The 24,488-nt window shown below is 40.6% G+C and overlaps 1 protein-coding gene across 1 annotated transcript in view; it reads left to right on the plus strand.

The window, feature by feature from the left end:
• Positions 1-24,488, plus strand: part of LOC109033922 (uncharacterized) — a 27,491-nt gene continuing 3,003 nt past the window's right edge. The window contains exons 1-5 of the mRNA XM_019046774.2: positions 1-172; positions 18,437-18,549; positions 21,847-21,999; positions 22,880-23,050; positions 23,922-24,081. Of these exons, the coding sequence (XP_018902319.2) occupies positions 151-172; positions 18,437-18,549; positions 21,847-21,999; positions 22,880-23,050; positions 23,922-24,081 (619 nt within the window). The 5' untranslated portion in view covers positions 1-150. The remainder of the gene's footprint in view (positions 173-18,436; positions 18,550-21,846; positions 22,000-22,879; positions 23,051-23,921; positions 24,082-24,488) is intronic.

Consider the following 24,488-nt stretch of genomic DNA (forward strand, 5'->3'; position numbering starts at 1 on the left):
ACACGGGTGATTCTGCGCCTTATTGTCAGTCTACGATCGGACAGCTCGCGAAATTGCGCGAACAAGTGAATTTGGTGACTCATAGTCGCGACGTCAGCGGATTTCGTCAGTGTTTACATTCCTTGATCTCCGATTTTAATAGACGACAACATGTTCGGTGGACTAGGAGGAGGTGAGTTTCGTAATTGAATCATAGTGAGTTCGAAAACACACCAACTCGGGGTTTTTTTTCGATTTTCACTTTTTTACGGTTTAGTAACACTTACGGATAGAAGCATCTGCACGCAAAAGGACATTTCGAAATTGCAATCGGAAGTGCTCGAAACAGCGACGGGAAAAGGGAAAAATCGAAGTATTTCATTGGAAATACCAATTTTTGGCCATTTCTAGGGAAACGGGTGACCATCCGATTTTGCAGTTTTCTTTTTTCGGTTCAGTATATCTTGTGCCAACAAGTTATATAAATATTTAAGCGTTATATTCAGGTCGAAAAATATAAATTTTTTAGGGCAGATCATGAAAAATCAGCATCTGAAAGTCGGTGAGAACGAAAACACACCAACTCGGAAATTTTTAAACGTTTAATTCTCTGCGATCAAACATGGTGTATTGATTTCAACTTGGTGCTTTACAAAGTCCCGAAGTACTTTGTTCTTTGGCATCAAAAAGGTTTTTCTTAAACTAACTTCTTCGCCCGCTGCGCAGTTTTAGGCGTTTCCTGAAGAATTTTTTCTTTCTCCGAGTTGGTGTGTTTTCGAACTCACTGATTCAATTCTGAAGGCTCTCTATCATTTTTAGTTGTTTTTGGCGTTTTTGAGAAGTCGGAATTTTCGCTCACTGCACTTTTCTTTTCATTGAACCTTTTCTGCGTAAATTTCTCCATGCGCTCGTTTCTTACACCGTTTGAAATTCCACGCACCAGTAGATAGGTGTGCCCACTCGGTACATTTATACATCGATGGCTGAAGTGCGAAACCACATATCTCCGTTTGCGACGTTACAGACTTCCTGTCGTACTTTTTTTTTTCTTTGAAAAGCTAGTCAACGTAATTTCTTTAAAACTGTCTTGATTTTTCCTCTCTAAGAAGATTATTCTGTATACAAATTTCAAGTGATGAAGTTGGCTCATTGTTTTTATTCGGAAAAATAAAATAAGATCGGAAATTTTGAAACACCGCAATGGAGATGCGTGGTTTCGAATTTGAACGTCGATATATTTGCGATTTGAAAGGACAATCTCGAAAAAGTCGATCTGTGGTATTTTCATATTTTACCTACTTTTTAAATAAAAAATGTTTAATATAATTTCTTGAATCGATTATGCTGAATCAATCAGTAACGGTGGATATATTTTCTACCAGCTTCGGATCTTGCCGCATACCGGGCTTTGAATTAGCCGTAGGTTATGATTCAAATTTCTAATAGGACTTTCTCCTAACTTTTTAGCGAAAAAAAGTACAAGTATGAGATGCGCACTCAAATTTTTCCTAAAAAAAACCATGTAAGAACTTAGCCACATTTGTCGTTCTTTAGGAATTTTAGGACGACAACGTTGTTATACATTTGAACAATCAAAGCATCTAATTGGAAAATTGACAATTGACAAGAAATCAGTAAAAGATTACTTATCGGCACAATAGGCAACGCTGGAATTAAGTTACGGTGCGAGAGAAACAAGAAAAGCGCCTTTAGTCAGTGTCGAATGCGACGAACAATCACTTTAACTCTTGGATACAACTATTCGGGCTCTACGGATGCCCGGGTTGCATATGCACGCAAATGAAGGCGTTTTGAAAGTCTAGGTACTCACCACTTCACCCGCGGAACGCGGCGCGTCGCGGCGCGGCTTCGCTAAGAGGATCCAAAATGGCAAAGCGCCTTCAATTCCTCGTTTATACTACAAAGATCCCCTCAGGCCCGAATAGTTGCATACGGTTGAAGGATGTGAGTATCTTTCGTGCTTCAGCTTTAATATCGTGACTTGTTGCACACGATTTGTAGAGCAACTCTTTATGTCTTGATGACGTCTTTGAAGGATGAACGAGAAATGGAGATGCTGCAAGTGTGAGGAATTTGCGATTTGACTGTTGATTCTTGTGTAAAAGTTCGCGAGAAACACGATGGTTGCCTCTGGTTTGCTCTGAAAAATCCCTTCTCCTAAGCTCAAAACAGCATCTCCAGTTGAGGCCCAAAATGGAGGGGATAATCCCACGTTGATCCTGAGAGTCCACCTCGTAACATTCAAGAACACAACTCTCCATAGCCAGAGATAGGGAGCTAATAACATTGACAGGATTGCTCGGGGCCACTTTTAATTGGGGACTCCAAAACTGAAAACACCGGCAACCCCTGCCATAATGTATTTGTGATTGTCCACTTTCATTGCATGCGGGAGAGTTCGTCCTTGATGCAGACGTGGACACTCACAGGTTCAGAGTGGGATAACTCCTCAAACTCTTGAATGATCCTGATCGTTGAATCCCAACTAGCTTGAATGATCCTGATCGTTGAATCCCAGCCAGCTTGAATTCTCCTGATCGTTGATTTCCAGTGAGTCAAGGTCTCGGTCTGATGAGAATCTATTATAAAAAGATTGTAAATAGTATAGAAGCAAAAGTACATGGGTATCCATTCTCACTTTGCAGTTTTTTTTTCAACAGAAAAATGAAGGGGAAAAAACCAAAAAAACATATGATGATAGGAAAAGTTAAGAAAACACAGACTCACCAGAAGTTTATCCAATTCCTCCAGAAGTAAGCTCATCCTCCGCCCTATTACAGCAACAGTGTGAATGTAGGTACTATAATAAAAGTAGTTTGAAGGTGAACATTTTTGCTACAAACCATCTCCCACACGCTGTCAAGAATTCAAACCACACAACAGTCATTGTGGGAGAGGCTCGTAGCTTTGCCGCCGAGTTGCAGAGCTGCTGCGGGGATTCTTTCCATCGACAACTGAAAAATTTAACTAAAATGGAACATATTAAATTAACAGCATAACCAGAAAAATGTTGAATTGAAGAATTAACCGCGCGTTTAGAATTGCATAAGCGATGTCGCTGTTTTACTCTGATTTAAAAGAAAGAAACAAGCAAAAATTACATTGGGATACAGGGGTATAAAATTGGCTTTGTCTCTGAAATAATTAATTTACCTTAGATTGTGCTTTGAAGTGAAATAAGGCAATAGTACTTACAATTTTGTGCTTGCGTGTTTGTTCAAATGAAGCGTTATCGATGGAGAAAATATTGAAGTAAAATTGTGTCCTCGGAACACAAAGCAGTGCATTTGATGGCTGGAGCACAACTCACAGGTACAAGGTAAGTTTATACTGATAACTTGTTAAACAGTCCAGCGAAAAAACAATAAATACATAGAATTTAAAGCAACACAGACGAAAAATCTGAGCGGCGACACGCTAATGATACGCAGGCAGCAAGACTGATCAGACCAAGTGGCGAATACCGCGACCCCTCGGCCTTTACAGGTTCGGGGGTGGAATTTCCATCTTCCTTGGCTCAACGGTCATCTTCTTTTGTTTTCTTCACGCAGCAAACGAGTGGTGGGAGGCGGGGAAGTAACGGCGTTGCCACATTGCTGAAATATTTTCCCATCCTCCTGTCTTAAGGATTGCTATGATTATGTCAATTTCTCGTCTCTTTTTTTTTATATTATCATGTAAGGCTCATTTTTTTTACTGTCATAAGGCTAATCTTAAGAATTTTCAGAAAAGCTAGTGAGAGAGGCCCTACTTTCCTCGAAAATTGAAATCCTCTGTTCTGTAATTTCTCTTCTATGTCGCTTTAAATTCTATTTATTGTTTTTTTCCCTTGACCGTTTAACAAGTTATCAGTATGATGTTACCTTATACCTGTGAGTTGTGCTCCAGTCATCAAATGCACTACTTTATGGTCCGAGGACACAATTTTACTTCAATAAAATTCTCTCCATCGATGACACTTCATTTGAACAAACACTCAAGCACAAATTTGTAATTACCTACTGCCTTGTATCACTTCAAAGCACAATCTAAGGTAAATTAATTATTTCAGAGACAAAGCCAATTTTATACCCCTGTATCCCAATGTAATTTTTGCTGGTATCTTTCTTTTAAATCAGAGTAACAGCGACATCGCTCATGCAATTCTAAACGCGCGGTTTATTCTTCAATTCAACATTTTTTTTGGTTATGCTGTTATTTTTATATGTTTCTTTCTAGTTAAATTCTTCAGTTGTCGATGGAAAGTATCCCTGCAGCATTGCCGTGCTAAGGAAGAACGCCGGATGAACATCCGAGAGTTGCCAAATTTCCCTTGATAAAGCATGTATTTTTGAAAATATTCATGTATTTTTTTTTCTAGAAAAGTTCAGATATTTTAGATTAAATTGCGTACAAAATTGTCTAAAAATTTTGGAAAGTAATATTCGCAATTTTCCCAGTAAATTTGGTTTTTATCGGAGGAAACTTAGCAACGTCTGAAGGCTAATATGGCGTTCTTTCTTAGCACGGCAGAGCAGCTTTGCAACTCGGTGGCAAAGCTACGAGCCTCTCCCATCATGACTGTTTTGTGGTTTGAATTCTTGACAGCATGTGGGAGATAGTTTGTAGCAAAAATATTCACTACTTTTATTGAAGGTACATTCACACTGTTACTCTAATAGAGCGGATGATGAGCTTACTTCAAGAGGAATTGGATGAAATTTCTGGCGAGTCAGTGTTTTTGAACTTTTCCCTTATTCCTTCATTTTTCTGTCGAAGAAAAACTGCGAAGTGAAAATGGCTACCCATGTGCATTTGCGTCTATACTTCTTACAATTTCTTTATAATAGATTCTCATCAGACCGATACTTGAATATCCGAATCTGCTGAAGTGATCATATCATTGTGGTAGGTCCCAGAGTTTGACCCGATTGAGTATTTATTAAAGTTACATAGCAAATTATATTAATGTAGAATAGTGGGAGGTAAAAATTATCCAAGTGACCCAATCAGACGCTGGCATAGTAGTGGCTTATTCAACTTTAATAATCTGGATCGTTGACCTAATAAGCTTGAATGAGCTAGCATGTTGGGCCGTTCAATTTTAATGCTCTTAATGATTCAGCTACGATAAGCCTGATCATTGGCCCAATGAGTTTGAATAAGCCGATTAATTGAATCATTCAAATTGAATGATCCTGATCATACAAGTTGAACGATCCAACAAGTCGGCACATTCAAATTGAACGATCCAACAAGTTGGCACATTCAAGTTGAATGATCCAATGGGCCAGCGTATTCAAGCGCATTGGGTCAAAGATCCGGATCGTTCGACTTGAACGATCCGGATCATTCAAGTTGAATGATCCAACGAGTCAGCGCATTCAAGCTCATTCGGGATCATTGATGCTCATTGAAGAATCATTCAAACTCATTCAGGATCATTGAAAATCGAACGATCCTGAATGAGCTTGAACGTTTTCCATTTTTTCCGGGGTGGGATATCCCCTCCATTTTGGCCTCAACTTGAGAGCTTTTTTTGAGCTTGGAAGATGATTTCAGAGAGAACCAGTGGCACCATCGTGTTTCTCGCGAACTTTCACTTACGAATCCATAGTCAAATCGCAAATTCCTCACACATGCAACATCTCCTTTGAAGGCACTCTGTCATTCTAGATCCTCACGGTCAAGCCCGCGTTCTCTTGTTCCTTTTTTTCCTTTCAACCAGCGTCGTCCCTTTCGTCCTCGCTCAATCCGTCGCATCGTCGAGGGGTAATTTTCTGCAGTGCCACGGCGTCCGCATACGGAACGAACGTGCGGCCTGCGACCTAGGTCACGGAAATCGGGTTCGCCCGAGGATCTGATCACCCGCCCCTATCGACTAAAAAATTACAGCTGAAGGCGCGGGAGCGTGGATCGATGGAAAGTCGGGCGCTCTGATTGGGGGAGTCCTGGGCGGGAGGGGGGGCAGTGGGGGTGGGCCGGACCCACGGTTCAAGGAATGACCTTGTCCCGGTTTCCGCTCCGACGAGGACCTTCCGACGATGAAAAACGACTCCCTCTGTCACTTGCCACCGGGGATCCCGCGTCCTGTGCTTTGCTGAAAGCTTCGAGGAGCTTGGAGGCTCCCTTTCGCGCGACAGCTCCGCGAAAATTCATCAACCCTGAAAATTGATCGATCCAGCCCGGGTTCAGCCTCCGTTTCAGGCCGCTAACTGCGTGAAATAACGACGCGCTGTCTGGTCGGTTCGATGACTCCGAAGGCCTTTCATAAAAAGAGAATCCGTTCCTGAAAGGCGTATCAATAATAGCTTCTTATACTGCCGTGCTAAGGAAAAACGCCGCATGAACATTCGAGAGTTGCCAAATTTCTCCGAATAAAACATGTATTTTCGAGGAAAGTTATGCACATTTTCCCTTGAAATTTTCAGATATTTTAGATTATATCGCGAGCAAAATTATCTGAAAATTTTGGAAAAAAATATTCACAATCTTCCCGGTAAAGAGCTTGATGCAAAAACGGCTTTTTTCGCCCCCCCTCTGGAAGTTCTTCAGACTTTGTATATTGATTACTCATACTTGAGCGCTTCTTTTCCCAAATTTTCAGACCCCCGAAAAATTTTGGGGGGGAGCTAGGGGGGTGGAAGTCAAAACCTGTGAACCTCGATATCTCTCGAACGAAGAAAGATATCGAGGTCCGGTTTGGACGAAAAATCGTCTAAAATTGCATACTTTAAGATTCTAAAGGTCGAAATCCCGATATCACATTTTTAAGTCAACATATGTGCTTTTTTCCAGTTTTTTGGTCTAGAAAATTTCTTTTAAACGAAAAATTTACAAAGATCTCAATTTTTTATTTGAACCAAAACCAGTTTTTTAAATTGTTCGTCTTTTTTCCGCATCCAACGAGTGGTCCGTATAAGCTGGGGAACCGAACGGTTCCGGAGTTATGATCGATTGAAGTTTCCGCTCAACGCGCGCCGACCGATTTTCGCGCGCAAAAAAGTCGGATTTGACTGTTATTAGATCAGATTGAATGTTCAAACTGAGCAAAATGCTTTATTAGGGACTCTTGAGGGTCGCTGAGTTCAGAAATTACAGATACTTCCAAAAAATTCACGTTTTTAAAATTACAGCTCCGAGCGCTATTTTAGAGGCCCACTGAGCGCCGACCGCCGCTCAGTGGTCCTGTACCGGAGCTGTAATTTTAAAAACGTGAATTTTTTGGAAGTATCTGTAATTTCTGAACTCAGCGACCCTCAAGAGTCCCTAATAATGCATTTTGCTCAGTTTGAACATTCAATCTGATCTAATAACAGTCAAATCCGACTTTTTTGCGCGCGAAAATCGGTCGGCGCGCGTTGAGCGGAAACTTCAATCGATCATAACTCCGGAACCGTTCGGTTCCCCAGCTTATACGACCACTCGTTGGATGCGGAAAAAGACGAACAATTTAAAAAACTGGTTTTGGTTCAAATAAAAAATTGAGATCTTTGTAAATTTTTCGTTTAAAAGAAATTTTCTAGACCTAAAAACTGGAAAAAAGCACATATGTTGACTTAAAAATGTGATATCGGGATTTCGACCTTTAGAATCTTAAAGTATGCAATTTTAGACGATTTTTCGTCCAAACCGGACCTCGATATCTTTCTTCGTTCAAGAGATATCGAGGTTCACAGGTTTTGACTTCCACCCCCCCTAGCTCCCCCCCAAAATTTTTTGGGGGTCTGAAAATTTGGGAAAAGAAGCGCTCAAGTATGAGTAATCAATAGACAAAGTCTGAAGAACTTCCAGAGGGGGGGCGAAAAAAGCCGTTTTTGCATCAAGCTCTTTGACTTTTACTGACGGAAATATGGCAACGCCTGAAGTTTCATACGGCGTTCTTCCTTAGCACGGCAGTATACCTATCTTCTTCTCTCCTTAAGGGGTACCTTATCAGGGTGGCAAAATTTCATGAAAAATAAAATCTTCAAATGTAACGTGAGATATTTCATGAAATTTCAGAAATTTATGAAAGACGTGGGAAAATATCGGTTCCTTTTTATGTTTCTAAAAATATAAAAATTGGGACTTTCTTCTATTTTTGTGTGTTTGAGTGCGGGCATTTAAGATGGAAACAAGTGTACACTTGGTTCTCTATCTGAGTGTATCCGGATCATTCAGCATTCAGGAGAGGGAAACCAAATCATTAAACATTTGAAAAAAAAAAAAATAGTAATAAAAATAAACGATGGTTTTTGCAGTGACCCGTTCGGTAAATTAAATGAATGACCTCGCAAGCTTTCTACGTCTATTAAAATTGAAATTTTGAAACAAAACATTTTCCCCAGGAGAAGTATAACTAAGAAATTCCATGGTAATTAGACCCCCTATTTTCCGAAAATCTTGCTCTCTTTCCGCCAAACTCAATCCAATACCTCCGCTGACAAAAAAGTTGATCCTGTACTTACTTAAGTAAGATAAATTTCGGTAAAAAGATAAGTTTGCTTGATTGACTCAACGTAATTCAAGCATGGCACCGGACGTGATCCGTTCATATAAGTTGTCGCGTGATTGTAAACTAATTAAGATAATGGATTTCAATTAGCCAAAGAACGCAAAGAGCCCTGGATCTCATCCAAGACAGAAAGTTAGAAATTGGCTTGAAAATTCACACATGAGGAAAAATTTTTGGAAAAAAAAGAATGTAAGGCAAATGGTGTGCCCTTGCTCTTTTAACTTTTTTTTTAACGAACCATTATTGTCTCAATTTTATGGGACTTGCTTCGAGTTCACTTTTTGCACATCTCACTTTTAGTCATAGGTACTGAAAAAATGAGCAGCATTTGATTAAATCTCACGCATTAACATGCGCAGTAGGATGCGTCTACCGTCGGCATTGGAATAAATCCCCTATGGGTCAAAATATTAATCGAAGCCGAGGCTTTTTATTGCCTTAGGCCAACCGGTTCTATATTCGTTCCAAAAAAAAATGCGGAGCGTTTTAGAAACAATTCCGATGATCTCAAATAGAATTATGGTTTGACCATAAATGGATGAATTTTATTTTTGAGTGGAATACACTAAGTGAGCTGAGCACGTGTATGTTCTCTCGTTTTCTAAATTGAGCAATTAACTTATTAGAGGAGCTCTGGCATGTTTTAATTTGCTAAACACGTGTTAAAATGGGATTAGTCACTCTGTATGATTTTACAAGAGTGGTCAATTTTCTCACCTTTAAAATTATTTTCTTCAAATTTTCCATTTCAGGAAAAAAATATAAAATACTTTGAACTCTGCCCATCGCAACCTCTTTTTGTAGGTGTAGGGTACCAACATTTTTAGGGCGGGTTTTCCACAGACTGATTTAGTGGATAGGTACGTCACGTCATCCTTGCGATATTCGGCACATCGATCTCCGTCGATTCCAACCAAATCAGTGGGACATAAACCTCAAATCTACTTTATTGGCACAGTTCATTCTGTCAATTCATTACGATTTTGTCATCAACAAACCATATTGATGTTTTGACAAATACGAGAAATTTCATCGGCTAGAATAGAGGCATTGTGAATAATAGTTTTTTTTTTTTTTTTGCTTTTTTAGTAATGACCCTTTCTCTGTTGTTTATTTTATCATTATTCATTAATGTCATTGGTATTTTTTTTTAAAAATAGTATACCTACCTATGTAATCACTTTTTTTTTTTTTACTTGGCTTGATTATGATCAAGTTTTGTGTCTTTTTACATTAAAACCATAATCAAGCAGAGATGAATATATCAAGCGAAGTGGCCCCCAATAAATTATTCCATGGAGGCTCTCTTCTTCATTGGAAGTGGTCACAGGGACCATGTCACCTCGTCCCTTCCACAAAAAGTCCTTACTTTCATCTATGAATGAGTAGAGACAATGGCGTAGAATCTTCTCTCACTTTTTAAAGTGCCGCAACCGGCAATAATCTGCAGTAGAAGCTGACGACTGCACTTGGTTGGTAACTGAACTTGAACTTGAGGTATTTTATGCCACCAAGCAAAGCAGCCCACGCCGCACAGGGGAGTAAATCGGTGAGATTGGTCAGACATGATGCATTGACTTCTAAAGCTCATGTTGATGGCTAAATTGCGAAATCACATAACTCCGTTGCGATGTTTCAAATTTTCCGCTCAGATTTTATTGTTTTAAAGAGAAACAAGACAATTTTACAAATTTGCTTGTTTCTCTTTGAAAAAATCAAGTAGAAGTGGGAATTTTGAAACATCGCAATGGAGATAGGTGGTTCCGCAGCTCGGCCATCAACATGAGACTCGCAAAATTCCAGACACCTCAAATTCTTCGATCAGAAAATTTAGGGGTCGTCCATGAATTAAGAAACGATTTAGGGCGGAGGGGGACGGGGAGAGTGTTACGCCATTTCGTCTTTACGTGTTAAAGGATAGGGTCGAGAAATTTTTTATTGTTTTAAAAAAAAATATAGTTTGACTCAGGAGGATTATTATTTTATTACTTCTGATGATAGTGGCATTTATGGGCTACACTAACCAACTACCAAGTTGCTCTTAAAGTGTTTCTGTGCGCTCTGCGACACCCAACCGCCACTGATAGCGATCCTGCCAGAGCTCCTCCGGCAGATCGCATCTTCTCATTTCCCGCCTTATTCCCTCGATCCACGATTTCGCAAGGCCTATATACTTTTTGCCTATATATTACGGCGCATTCAGTGAAAAGTTAGATGCAAGGTATTTTCGCAACAGAACTAGTAAGTAGCTGTAACTTGGGGAAGACAAAAGCACTAAGAATGAAATCGTGAAGAATAGAAAAAGCAAGCTTTCACTTGGAGTGCTGAAAATTCTGAGTTTTGTCAGTTCAAATAGATTTGTTTTTCTTTCTTTATGCGACTACCTATGAAAATTCAGATTTTTAGGGGCCTCGTTGGCGCAGACCCTTCACACTTTAGGCGCCATGGCCGATTTTTTAGGCGCATTTGGCGCGTTGACGCCTGTGAGTTTCGAACACTGTGGGCTACACACTTACATCAAAAAGCGTTACCAAAATTCCGAAAAATTGCGTCACGTAATTTATGGACGGCCCCTTATGGCTACGTCTGCCCTCACCCGAGGGTTTGCCTCACTGTGCGGTGGCGGTATCCGCAGATCGTGCCCGACTCCCGAGCAGTAAAGTAACCGCGCGTTGATAAATTGCCTGGCTAGGCCACGCGTCGCGGCGCATACCTCCTCACGCCCGCGCATCGCGGCACGGGCTCGCGGGTCGCGTGGCGGAGTAGCCGCCTCCGCCGACGCGAGGCGTCGCGACGCCAGGGACGTCGGCACTTTGTAAACTGTCAAAGACTCGCGGGACTCTTCCGCGTTTCCCGCCCGAGGACGAGAGTGACGACTCGACGACGGAATTAACCGTTTCGCGTCAATTTTAAGACATCAAATTTTCACTTTGATCACACACCCGGACGGTAGACTTCAATCAGCGCTCGCCTCGGCGTCGCGTGTTCCTTGAGGGCGGATTAAACAAGTATGCTTACTGTGACGCATCTCGGTTCCCGCATGAACCCTAGAAAGCATGGATTTATATGATGCTCTATCAGTAGAAAATAATTCCAATCTTCCTCTACACGGAGAAAAAAACCTCGTGCGGTTTTCGGATTGAGCATCTGAACACTTTAGGTCTAGCTGTAGAGATTCGGATCACTCATGTGAAACTTCAGTTTTTACATCTGAAGTACTTCACATGTGAGAACCGAAGTTTTTCGGGTGTGAAAACCGAAGTACTTCAGATGTAAGAACTGAAGTTTCACATGTGTGATCCAAACCTCAGCAGCTGAACCTAAATAGTTCAGATGCTCAATCCGAAAACTTCAGAGATCCATATGACCTAAACTTCGGGTCCCACGCACGAATTTTTTTTCTCCGTGTAGGATTATAACAAGTTTCCTTGAGAGGGCAAGGAAATCACCCGAAGCTTGCTCTAATCACTTTTTAAACACCCAGGAACTTCATCATCGTTAATACACAAACAGAAGGACGTTGCTGGAACTATAATGTCTTCATAGTCTTTAGTGTGACGAGTAGGTAGCTAGCTACGTCTGCTGCGCAGAAAGTTTACTCTCGGGAAAAGCCACGAGCCACATGAAAAGAGTTTAGAAATTTGAGAAGCTTGGCTTTGAGATTATTTACCGCGGTGGAAAGAAGGACGCGCAGTAGATTCATGAATAAGAGCGGATTTCTCGGTGACCAAAAAGATCACCACGACGTTGTCAGTTTGTGTTCATGTTCGACTAATTTTGACGCTAAGCTAGGGAAGTGCTATCCACCAATTAGAAATTGGGAAATGTTTGGTTTTGATTTCTCGTTTCGCCGCCGCACATTGGATCGAGTTAATTGGAGAGGTCGGACATGAAATTGGGACACAAAAAACAGGTCTTGGCTAAAACTGCAAATTTTGATGTTTAGTTCGTCACATTTTAAAATTTAAGGGACACTTTAAGAAGATGAATCTCACGAGGAAACCAATGAAACCATTTTTATAATCTCAAAGTTTTGTACACATGGAGTTATAAGCTTTTAAAGTTTCCAAATTTTTTCCGACCCCTCCCATTGACTCAATCCACTGTGCGCCGCAGTGAAAGCAGGCGGTGATTCAAAAGGGTTACGAGAGCGAAAAAAAGTGATGTATCGTGATGATAGTAACTTAAAAATCACGATTAGTACTTCAGGAATCACACTCCGTACTTCAAGATCTGCGAAGGAATAATTTGCGCAACCTAAGAAATATGAAGAATGGAACTCTTGCTCAGGAATTTGCGATTTAAGCACTGATTCCTGTGTAAAATTTCGCGAGGAACAGGACGGTGCCCCTGGTTTTCTCTACGATCAACTCCAAAACTACAAAAAAGGCTCAAAGTTTAAACTGTAATGGAGGGGATATTCCACGCTACCCTGAGAGTACACCTCTACATAGCAATGCTTGAAGTATCCCCTTAGGTTTGTAGGAGCCAAGGGTTTCGCGCATTGCGCAATGCTTGAAGTATCCCCTTAGGTTTGTAGGGGCCGAGGTCTATGGTCGAACTCTCCATGCAAAGATAGGGAGCAAATACACAACGGGGTTGCCACTTTATTGGGGAATTCCAAAACTGAACCGGCAACCCTGCTAAGGTGCTCCTTAATTTGCATGGAAAGTTTGACTAGATATAGAGGTGGACTCTCAGGGTGTTGTGGGATATCCCCCCCCCCCCACCCAATTACGACCTCCACTCGGAGAGCTTTTCTTGAGCTTTGGAGTTGATTTCAGAGAAAACCAGTGGCATCATCTTCCGCAAATTTTTACGAAAGGAAAAGTGCTTAAATCGCAAATTCCTGACACATGTAAGAGCTGCATTGTGGAAGAAATCAATTCTTTTCATGTTTTCTCAAAAGACAGTAAGTTGGAAATTTTAGCCAACGTGGGTTATAAATCAGCATAAAGCTGAAAAACTCAATACCGAGGGAAATAGCTCATATGAGCACAATTTTCCCTCCAAGAGATTCGCTGTTTGGTGCAACACTAGCACACTGATGACGACCATTCAGGATTTAATGCCAGGAATTAATACCATGATAAATACTTTTCTCGAAACTTGACTTTTGGTGTTTACGCCCGTCTCCAAATAACCCGCTCAATTCCACGAGGCAGGTAACACTGCGTTCATTGACACGACTCGAGTTCACTTGAAGGGATTCGTAGTTTTGAATAGCAGAAGGCGAAAGGGATCCCGTTCCGTAGGGCGGCGAGTCATTCATGTCACTGCGGACAGGGAATCGATACGTGAGTGCGGGAAAATGACTCCTGATGTGGGGCATAAGCCACCCGTTGCCAACCTTGGTTGGTGAGCGCCGTCAATTTTGAAGAAGGCTCCTAAGATCAGAGTTCAATTGCTCATTGAAAAGCCAAATGACCGCGGTGCATGCGTACCTTCCTCACGACGACGATGATATCAGAAAGCCTTGCGCCGCGCCTATTAGGCAACTTCCGGAATTGTATCGCGGTGGGAGAGCTTGATTGGAAGTACCTACAGACCTGGAGAAAAGGTTTTTCATGACTTCTGATTAATTTTTCCAGCGGTTAAGATTTATACTTACACTAGATGCCAGTGTTATATTGATTGATACTAGTAAAGCACTCCTTTTCACGTAGGCCGACTCAAGCGGGGCGTATATAAGAGGCTTAATGGGGGCATACGCCCCCTCCTTTCGCCCGATAAAAAGAAGGAAGAAAAACGGGAAGAAAAAGAGGAGGAAGGGGTAGAGGAAATAAGAAAGAAGAACGCTTATATTTGGTATATTTATGACGAAATTGACTCAATATCTGCATATTAGATGCTTTAAAATTTCGACAATTTTCTCGGAAAAGAACCCGGGTCCTCCATTCGCCCCTCGCCCACCACGCTCGAAGTTTCTGGGTCCGCCTATGCCTCTTAGCAATGCAGTCTCATAGGTATCTAGCCAAATTTTAATTTTTTCGGTACAACAGGGTCCAAGGGTCCCTTTTCTTGCGGATGGTCACCAAATGGACTGCATTTTGCAATAAGAAACTACTTTCTTCTGGCTCATTCATAAAAACCCCCATCGTCATTGAACAACTATGGCACGTATGTTTTATTTTCTCACTACCCTAGGGTAGAGGAAGTATTGCCATCCTCTAAGAGGGGGGGGGGGAGGTTGAAATTTCATCATTTCTAGACGTTTTTTTCTAATATGGGTAAAACATACTAGTTACTTGCAAAATATATTCCAAACTATTTGTCAAAGGTGCAATATAATCCTCACAGAACTGAAGAATATGAGAGCTGTTTTGACGATTTGGCCGCACGTAGTGCGACGCGACGTCTCGAAGTATGTTTTCCAGGTCGTGTTGACATACTCCGGCTGGAAATTAGTATTTTCTCTATACGTAAGTAAAACTTTTTCCTCTTAGTCCGGCGAGGAATTTACCATCCGCGTCGTCCACAGCTACAATACACCAGCTGAGCCATTGCATTTTTAATTCTTGTCACCGGGACATGGAAAATGAGAACTTTGCGGGAACGTAATGAGCTGCAATTATTCAAAGAAAAATGAGTGTTTCATCGTAAAAATTGGAAGTTAGCGTGATCTATTGCAATGAGACCCGTGTTTACTGTACGTCACCTCATCGAACGAATAAGTGGTTTGCTGCACCCTGATATCATCTATTTATGTCCTGATGACTTTTCTCTCACTTAATGTATATTGAGGTTTGGTTTAGGATTTGAACCTTAATCTTATACTACCGCGCTAACGAAAAACGCCGTATGAGCCTTTAGGCGTTGCCAAATTTCCTTTCATAAATCACAAATTTATGAGAATATTTATAAACATTTTTCTTCCGATTTTTCAGAGAATTCCGTTCGTAATTTGATCCAAATAGTGTAAAAATCTCAAAGAAAAATATTGATAACTTTCCTCATAAATGAACATTTTATCGGTGGAAACTCGGCAACTCTTGAATGTTCATACGGCGTTTTTCCTTAGCACGGCACTATACTCCTTTAAAAAAAACGGTGCCCGGTTGTCGGATATGTTTTTGCCTATACTTTAAAAGTAAGTAGGTAATCGCAGAGCTTTCAGAGCATTCTCTGTATTTTTTTTTTTGCCCCCCCCCCCCCCCCCAAAAAAAAAATTGAAATTTTCAAAATTTAAAAGATACAACAAAATTTTTTCGTCGAGAATTGTTAATTTTATAAATTTGGAAAAATAATATTCGTAGCAGTTTAAGTTCACCGACGGATGTTGCATTTTCGTTTATGAGGGCCGACAATATTCGGTCTCCGAGATCCGGGCACATCGAAAGTTCTGTTGGGAGATTTTTTTAAAAGAAAAGTGTATTTTTTGGGGTAGCGGCAACGTTGCGTTGCAACGGGAGCGCCCCGAGCGGCCTTCGCATAAAAATACACCAAATGTGGATTTCTTGTTCTCTTGCTTACGTCACGGCGGCTCGCGAGTTTTCTCGGATTAATCCGCGATTCGGCCCAAAGCACGGCCTCATTTTTGGGCTGCTGCGATGACGCCCAATTCGCGGTCAGCGGTCACTGGCGCGGGAAGTTCAAAACCCACCATTGTCTGGCCCCCAAGGTAATTGCGGTTTACGACGCCCATAAACAAATGAAGCTTATGTGTCGCTCAGTGAGGATTAGGCGGACCTGAAATCAACGAACTGCTCGCTCGCTGGTTACTGCGTGGTGGCGCGAGTTTTATTTTTTCAAAAGAAACGAGCCGTCTGTATTTTTTGCGATTTTCTGTGAATTTCTACTCCCTCGTTGCTAAGTACCACACACTGGAAAAAAAACACATAGGATCTAGAGTCCAGACTCTTAAAAACATCGACAAGAAAAAATACTCTTGATTCAATCGGATTTTTGCGAAAATCAAGAACCAAGCTTCTTAATTTGAGCGGATTTCCTTTTGATTTAAGCAAAAATCTGATTGAATCAAGAGTATTTTTTCTTGTCAATGTTTTCAAGAGTCTGGACTCAACATCCAATGTGTTTTTCTTTTTTCCAGTGCAGCAAAGGAGGAGATATTTTGATTATAGTTTCCTCCCATAAAAATAAATATGGTCGGAGATTTTGAAACGTTTTTTGCCTAGATTTTCCAGAGAGCCAAAAATCGTGCCAATCGAGATGCAGCTATGACTAAACTTATTTGTGTCAATGATCGGCAAAAAAACGAACAAAATCGCTCACGACATGAGAATTTTCCGCGAAAATCTCAAAATTCGATTTCCCCGTCCTTATGAACAACAATGTCTCTGTACACGCTGCCTCTGTGGACTACGCAGTCCAATTTCCTGTAGCCAGGCACAAACATACTTGCATTGTGTCATTCTCATTGGTGTAATCGCTCCACGCCGCCGTGCTAAGGAAGAACGCCGTTTGAGCCTTCAGACGTTGCCAAATTTCCTCCGATTAAAACCGAATTTTCTGAGAAAATTGCGAATATTATTTCCGAAAATTTTCAGACAATTTTGTATGCAATTTAATCTAAAATATCTGAAAATTTCAAGGAAAATTATGCATGAACGTTGTCAAAAATACATATTATATCCAGGGAAATTTGGCAGCTCTCGGATGCTCGTACGGCGTTCTACTCTAGCACGCCAGCATGGGTGATATATGCTCTTAAAAAAATACTCACTTATTCATTCCCTGGAGTGAGAAAATTGTCAGTGGTTTCTCAAGCGATTCCCAGCCAATTTGAGGTCGTGATGCCCTCACCCCACAAGGATCATCACCGCCCCTCATAGTCAAAACCACGTATCTGTACAAAGCTTACGTGGTCAGATGCGCGGTTGTAGGTCAGCAGGGCAGATTAGTATACCGAGTTTGCCAACCGTTTGGACGTATTTATGCTAAAAGGACCTATGAGCATAGGGTTTGTGCGCAACATAGTTCCTTTCAGCATAAATACATCCATTTGAGCCCGTTCCAGGTGTAGCATCCTCCGTCCAGGAAGAGTTGCGCAATGGTCACATCTGTGAACGTGCAATGTCAAGGTCGTGTAAGCTCGGACCGCACACTGCATCTCATTTGTTGTGATGGTGTAATTTAGGATTGTCAAGTTGTGTGAAAAAGCTGGATATCGACGGTGAAACTACCAAACCACGTATCTCGGTTTGCGACGTCGCAGACTTCCTGTCATACTTTATTTTTTAAATGAAAAACTACTTAACGTCCAGTCTTGAAAATTTCTGTGATTTTTCCTCTTCGTGCGGAGAAAATTCTGTGAAAATTTCAAGGAATGATATTGATTTGGTCTACTTCAAAAAAATAAAATGCGAGCGTAGATTTTTAAACACCGCAAACGAGATACGTGGTTTGGTAGTTTCACCGTCGATATTTTACGATTGGTTACGAGGGGAGATGTACTAAATTTTCAGCACAATCTGGCAACGATGTGTAATTGCGCCTCGATTCATAACGCGAGTACCAGACGTCGCACAGTGGATCAAAGCCTGATCGTTGAAGTTTGTGTTTTTCTGCGGGCCGATTATTGAAATTTATAGACAAAGCTATAGACAAAGAAGACATAAGGAGTATAGACCGATCCTATTGGTTGAAATGGGTGGCTCTTATAGACTAAGGGGGTAAATGATGGACTAATTATCGGGTCGCTCGTGGGTTGTCGTTAGTTAGTCTATTACCTACTTCCTTTGTCCATTGCCACTTCCGCTTCCACCAATAGGATCCCTCCATATCCTTTTTGTCTTCTTTGTCTATCAATTTCAATAATCAGCCCGCAGGTTGGACAAGACAAGACTGAGGTAAAATGGAACATCTATTAATTCGGAATTCCCTGACTTTCCAGACCGCCGGAAATCCTGCGAGAATGATACCTCTTCGACTAAAAATGCTACATTAATTCATATTTTCTGGCAACCACTAATGAATTTTTATTTGGATCTATGTTTGTAGCTTTGAAGAATTTGGGCGGTAAAGCTGAGGAACTGATCGAAAAGAAAAAGAAGGAAGTCGAAGAATTGGCGGCCGAGAAGAAAAATGCAGCTGCTTCTATGATCGAAAACCAGGTGCGTAGGTATACTTGAAAATTTTCAAAAAGTGATCGCTCAAGTAAAAAATGGGACCGCATTGCCAGGGCCGGATTTAGGGGGTGGCCACATGGGCCGCGGCCCTTGGCGGCAAATTTAGGGGGCGGAAAATGTAATTTTTTTCAAATGTGAATATCAAGAAAAAAATCTCATTCAGAAAAACAATTACAAACGAGAATTGGCGAAAAAATCTCTCATATCCTGAGAGTTAAAGTAAAGTAATTTCTAATTTGTTCGTCTTCCGGTGATACAAGAGACAGAGCCTTTCATTAGTCTAGTTGAGAGAGAAACCAAGCACGCAATTTGGCCTGGAGCAGCGCGGTGCAGAGAGCAATGGTGACGAGGACTTGAGATGGTAAGGAGAAACCCTTGGCGCGCCGGTAAACACATATTAGCGCCTACAAGACTCCATGAATACTTCACGCATTGCGTCAAACGTAATGCGGTCAGCAGCGGTTGGCGTAAAACTCATAGTGCCTACAAGACTGCATGAATACTTCACGCATTGCGTCAAAAACAGTGCGGTCAGCAGCGTTCCGCACTTAATTTTCGCGCAAAGTTCCGTGAGTTTTGACAGGGCTTTCACAAAAAATGTGCCCAACGCGACTAAACGCGTCTTATGCACCCCTCCTCCTCCGGCACGTTGTATCGATGTTTCAAAACGAATGAGAAGGGGCGGCAAAATACAGGCGGCCCACGGGCGGCAAGTAGGTAAATCCGGCCCTGCGCACTGCAGAAAATTGGTGATGTAGAATTATTTCGTCAAGTTAGGTAAAAAATTGGAATTTTCGATGGAGAGTATGTCAGTACCCCGAAACAATACCTAAATTGCACCTCTGAGATTCAATTAATTTTATTGCCAAAAGAGGTTTTATGGTTGCATTTTAATTTGAAAATCCAAAACCACGATCATGATTGACAACAATTCTAAGCAATTTTATTCAGAACCGTACTTGGAATAGCGAAATTCACGGTGTCTGCTCGAAAGTCCGATTCAATTTGAAATTGTTGAGCGTTTCTTCATGAACACCTATTTCTAAGCGGTAATGCTAACCCATATGCATACCTATGTCGATGGTCTAAGTGCAAAACCATGTATCTCCGTTTGCGACGTTACAGACTTCCAGTCATACTTTGTTTTTGCCTTCGGAAGATTGGTCAACTTAATTTCTTGGAATGTAACAAGGTGGAGAAATGGTGCTGGATCCACACCATTTCGCGGGGAAATCGAAGTCAAGAAATTCCAAAAATTATAATTAGAGTAAAAAATAATTTTTTTTAACTCTAATGAGTACCAGTACAAAATTGGGGGGGGGGGGGGGTGTTCAGCTCAGGCAGTTCACTTAATTTCTTGAAAACTTACTTGATTTTTCTTCTCTATTAGCAGTACACCCCGTAGAAATTTCAAGCAATACACTTACAGTTGACTCGTCTCTCTTCGCAAAAATAAAATAGGAGCAGCGATTTTGCAACACCGCAATGGAGATACGTAGTTTCGCACTTTAGCTATCTATGTTTCAATTTTGACCTTCTTAGGAGTTAAGTCCCTTTTCCCGGGGAGGGCATCAGTCCAAGCAAACTTTAAGGGCGAAGGGATGTTGACCGGAAGTAAAATGGGTGCCAGGGCGGTGAATTTTCCAAGTCTCGAAAAATGACACTGGAAAAAAAAAACACATTGGATCTAGAGCCCAGACTCTCAAAAACATCGACAAGAAAAAATACTTTTGATTCAATCAGGTTTAAGCTTAAATCAAGAACCAAGCCTCTTAATTTGAGCGGATTTCCTTTTAATTAAAGCTTAAATCTGATTGAATCAAGAGTCCTTTTTCTTGTCAATGTATTCAAGAGTCTGGACTCTAGATCCAATGAGTTTTTCGTTTTTTTGTTTTTTTTTTCAGTGGACCTTGGGTGGATCGATCATGATTTGCCAAAATAGCCCTAGAAAAATACTTGTCACTAAAGAGTGAATATCAAATGCCGCTCCTCTCCCTCCGCCAGAGACGATCACCGATGTCACATGTTTAAAATTTGCCCGCCATATATTTCCCGCGCGCGCGGGAAGTCGGCCGACATTGAAAACCCGCGAAGTTCAAAATGACGCGCGGCTGTCTGCTTTTACGACTGAGCACGGAGAAGAATTTCATGAGCCGCTACCCGTGGCGGCGCACTATGGTCCAAAACTCAAGAATAGGAAGAAATAAGTCGGATAATGACTGAAAGATCACGAAAGTTTCGTAACTGATGTTTTTTTTTTTGAGTCGCTAATTTTGAATTTGATGTCGAATTGCCTACCTTTGAAAACCCTGATACCAATTCTGCCGTGCTAAGGAAAAACGCCGTAAGAGCCTTCAGGCGTTGTCATATTTTCCCAAGCAAATCACTAATTTTCAGGAAAATTTTTGAATACTTATCTACCAATTTCTCAGATGATTTTGTTTGTAATTTGAACTACAACTTCTGAAAATTTGAAGGAAAAATATTCAAAATTTTCCTCAAAAACAAAAATTTTGTCGAAGGAAATTTGACAACTCTCGAATGTTCATACGGCGTTCTTCCTTAGCGCGGCAGAATTGTAGGCAAGTTTATGGCACGCTGCGGCGCGGCGCGGCGTGCTGCCGCTGCCAGCTCGAAATGCACTTTAGCGCCTACAAACCTAAGGGGATACTTCAAGCATTGCGCAATGCGTGAGGTAGCCCTTTAGGTTTGTAGGCGTTAGTGCGCGTCTCGCGCTGGTAGCACGCCCGACGCCCGCGGCGCTCCCGACGCGGGCGGATGGTTTTTTTTTTTTTTTTTTTTAAATTTCAACTTTTAAAATTACACACCGGTCGTGTGAAGTAGTAAGTGAACTCTCAACTCTAGATGAATAAAGGCAGGTCGTGCGCCATGCGCGCTGCAAACAGCGCGGCGCAGGGCGGCTCATGCAATTCTCCCCTGTACTATCTGTCGCTGCTTTTGCCTATAACTGACGATTAAGGTCAAAAATTACTATTCTAATGAACGAGAACGGAGATTTCTTGTCACATTTTATTTTTGGCATGAATTTTCACGAGTGATATTTTTTTGCGGCGAATAGGTATTTTATGGCATATCTGTGATTCGCTCACTTTCAGGAAACTGTTCAGGGAGGGACCTGCCACGAATCCAGACGCATTTATTCTATTTTTATTGACACGCATTCTTCGCAAAGGATTAATCTTGTCTGGATTCCAATCTTGTGTGTACACTTTCTTTTATCCACAGCAAATAAACATTTGAACAAATGTCTATGATTCTCAGATTAAAAAGACTGGTGATTCCCTCTGGCAAGCTAAGTCAGATGCCGAGAAGACAGCGACAGCCGTGGCTGAGGACAATAAAAAGGCGGCCATTGAAGCCTTTGACGCAGAGTTGAAGAGCGCAGAGAAAACTGTTGACGAAACCATCCAAGAGGTAAATGACTAGGTTTACGCGTAGACAGTTATAAATTTAGTCTTTGTGTGTAGATAAGTGCACGAATTGTTTACACCTAGTTCTCTGTAATTTTAAAAAGCAATGATCGAACAAAGAAAAAAATCCCTCTTACCTATCAAGTTATTTATGTTCCTAAAGAACGTTTCGATGACATTAAGGGCAAACAGAAAACTTAATTAGTTATTTTTCAGGGTGAGAATACATTCCCGGGAAAATAAACTGGAGAATTAAATGAAATGGAAATATCACAAAAATGAATTTATTTTCCTTTGGCATTAGTCTTTATTACCAATGTAAAAAAAAAATAATAATTTCATGATTCAGTTTGTAACGTTAGTAAATCCTATTCTACCTACTTTTTCTGCAATAAAAACGGGATGACAAGGTTTTTTTTTTTTTTTTTTTTTTTTTTTTTTTTTTTTAAATTTGAAATTCCCTTACCTATACCTTCCATGACTTTTTTTTCTTTTCTTGTATTAGGTATTCCTCATGAAAATGCTTTACCTATCCACGCGAACATTTTCAGCGTGAAGTCCTTTAAAATTAGAACAATTCAAAATTCAAGAACTGTAAGGCAATTTGAAGGTTCCACATTAACTTTTCCATGACTTTTTAAGATTGGAATTTTCGAAATTTCTTCACTTTTCCAGGGTTACCTACAATGACTTTTCTAAGACAATTTCCCTGTACAATATCTACCTACAAAATCCTCTGTTGTCTCCCGCACCATAATACATGTGAATCCCCTCACTTGAGAATCGAATTCCTGCAGGGTATCTAGATTAGAACACTTTCCTTGATTGATGTTGTGTTGCATGTTTGTCGTGTTACTGTCAACCCCTAAATTTTTTAATTGTAGACCAAATCCTCAAGCACAGAAGCAGCACCTCCCTCGGAACCAACCAAAAGCGACGACTCACCCGTTGATGCCATCACTAAAGCAGTGGGGGGTCTAGATTTTGGGAAAATAGCAACTGGAGGATTAGATGCAACAGAAGCAGAGAAAGTGGTCGATACTGTAGTCAAACAGGTACACTGATCAGCACAATGCTCGATGGCAAAATCCACTAACCATCAGCCAATTTCATCTAATATCTACCTTCTGTTTCTTTGCATGATGACTTTACGATATATATCTTAGAATTAATATGATGCTTTCTATTAACACTTTTCAGCATTAAAACTTTTTGCAAATGTTTATTTCCCGTTCCATTCTACGGAAAGAAACTAAGTACCTAATACACTCTACACTGCCTTTTGCTTAGTTTTTTTTTATGATTTTTTAATACCCAAGTGGCACAGATTGCAATAAATTGCAGTGACATGACATTGTAAAATTGTTGCTACCAACTGCGGAAGAGTGCTGTGTACGTTGCCTATCTACTGATTGAAAGGCAGGCGGCATATTGAAATTTATTGCAATACCTAAAAAAATAAATGCAATTTTTCATTGCACTGCAAATTCTGACACATGAAATCTTGCCGATTGTTTAAAATCGGACTTGACTGACCAAGTGATGTAAAAATATTGCGATTTCATGGTAAAAAATTTTTAATTTTATTGCAATAAATCGCAAATTCAATATTTTCATTGCACAGTGCTATTTGGGTAACTTCTAATTAAATTACACAATCATCTCATACTTAACACAGCTATTTCTGTTTCATTAGATATACAACAATTAAGGACTGAGAAGGTTAGTCATATATTGTAAGAAGAGTGAACAGCAAAAAAATAAGCTACCTCCATGAAGCAAAAAGAAATTAAAAGTATCTGCTAAAAATAGCTCGTATATGATAAGTACTACAGACTGTCAGAGTAATTATTTTTTTCTCTTAAACAGTTTCCTAAGCAGCCAAAAACTAAAAGGTGTTCTAAAAATGATTAACTGCTTTCTCAGGTGAACACAGCGGTGGACGAGAAAATAAAAGAGGCTGATCACTTCATCGATGAAAAGCGAGAAGATGTGGTGCACAAAGCGCAAGAGGCTATATCAGGAGCTACAGCTGGGAGCGGCGTTGGTGCCATGCTCGGCAAAGCAAAGGGTTTACTGGGAAGTAGTAAGTATTTTCATGTTCACCAATTCTCATTAATTAAAGATTCAATTATTTATTATTTGACACATTCATTGACTACCTAAGGCTAAGGTTGAAGAATTAGTTATTTTGAAACTTTTCATGAAACCTCGCTAAACAGAGATTGGGCACGGGTGCATTGAGAAGAAACAGCCAATGAGGAGGAGTTTTGGGGTATCTCAGCTCTCCATTGCCTGTAATTTTTTTCTTTTTAAAAAAGTAACGCCATGATAACCTAAGATAATTGAAAAGCTTCATATTGGTATTGTCTAATATAAATAATAAAATAATAAGAAAAAAGTAGCCTTGATACCTAATGTTCATGTAAATTTTCTATGAGGCCTTTTGATTGCCCGCATCATCATCAGGCAGGACACATTTTCACATGTCAA

Source organism: Bemisia tabaci, chromosome 8 (genome assembly GCF_918797505.1).
Source record: "Bemisia tabaci chromosome 8, PGI_BMITA_v3".
NCBI lineage: Eukaryota > Metazoa > Arthropoda > Insecta > Hemiptera > Aleyrodidae > Bemisia > Bemisia tabaci.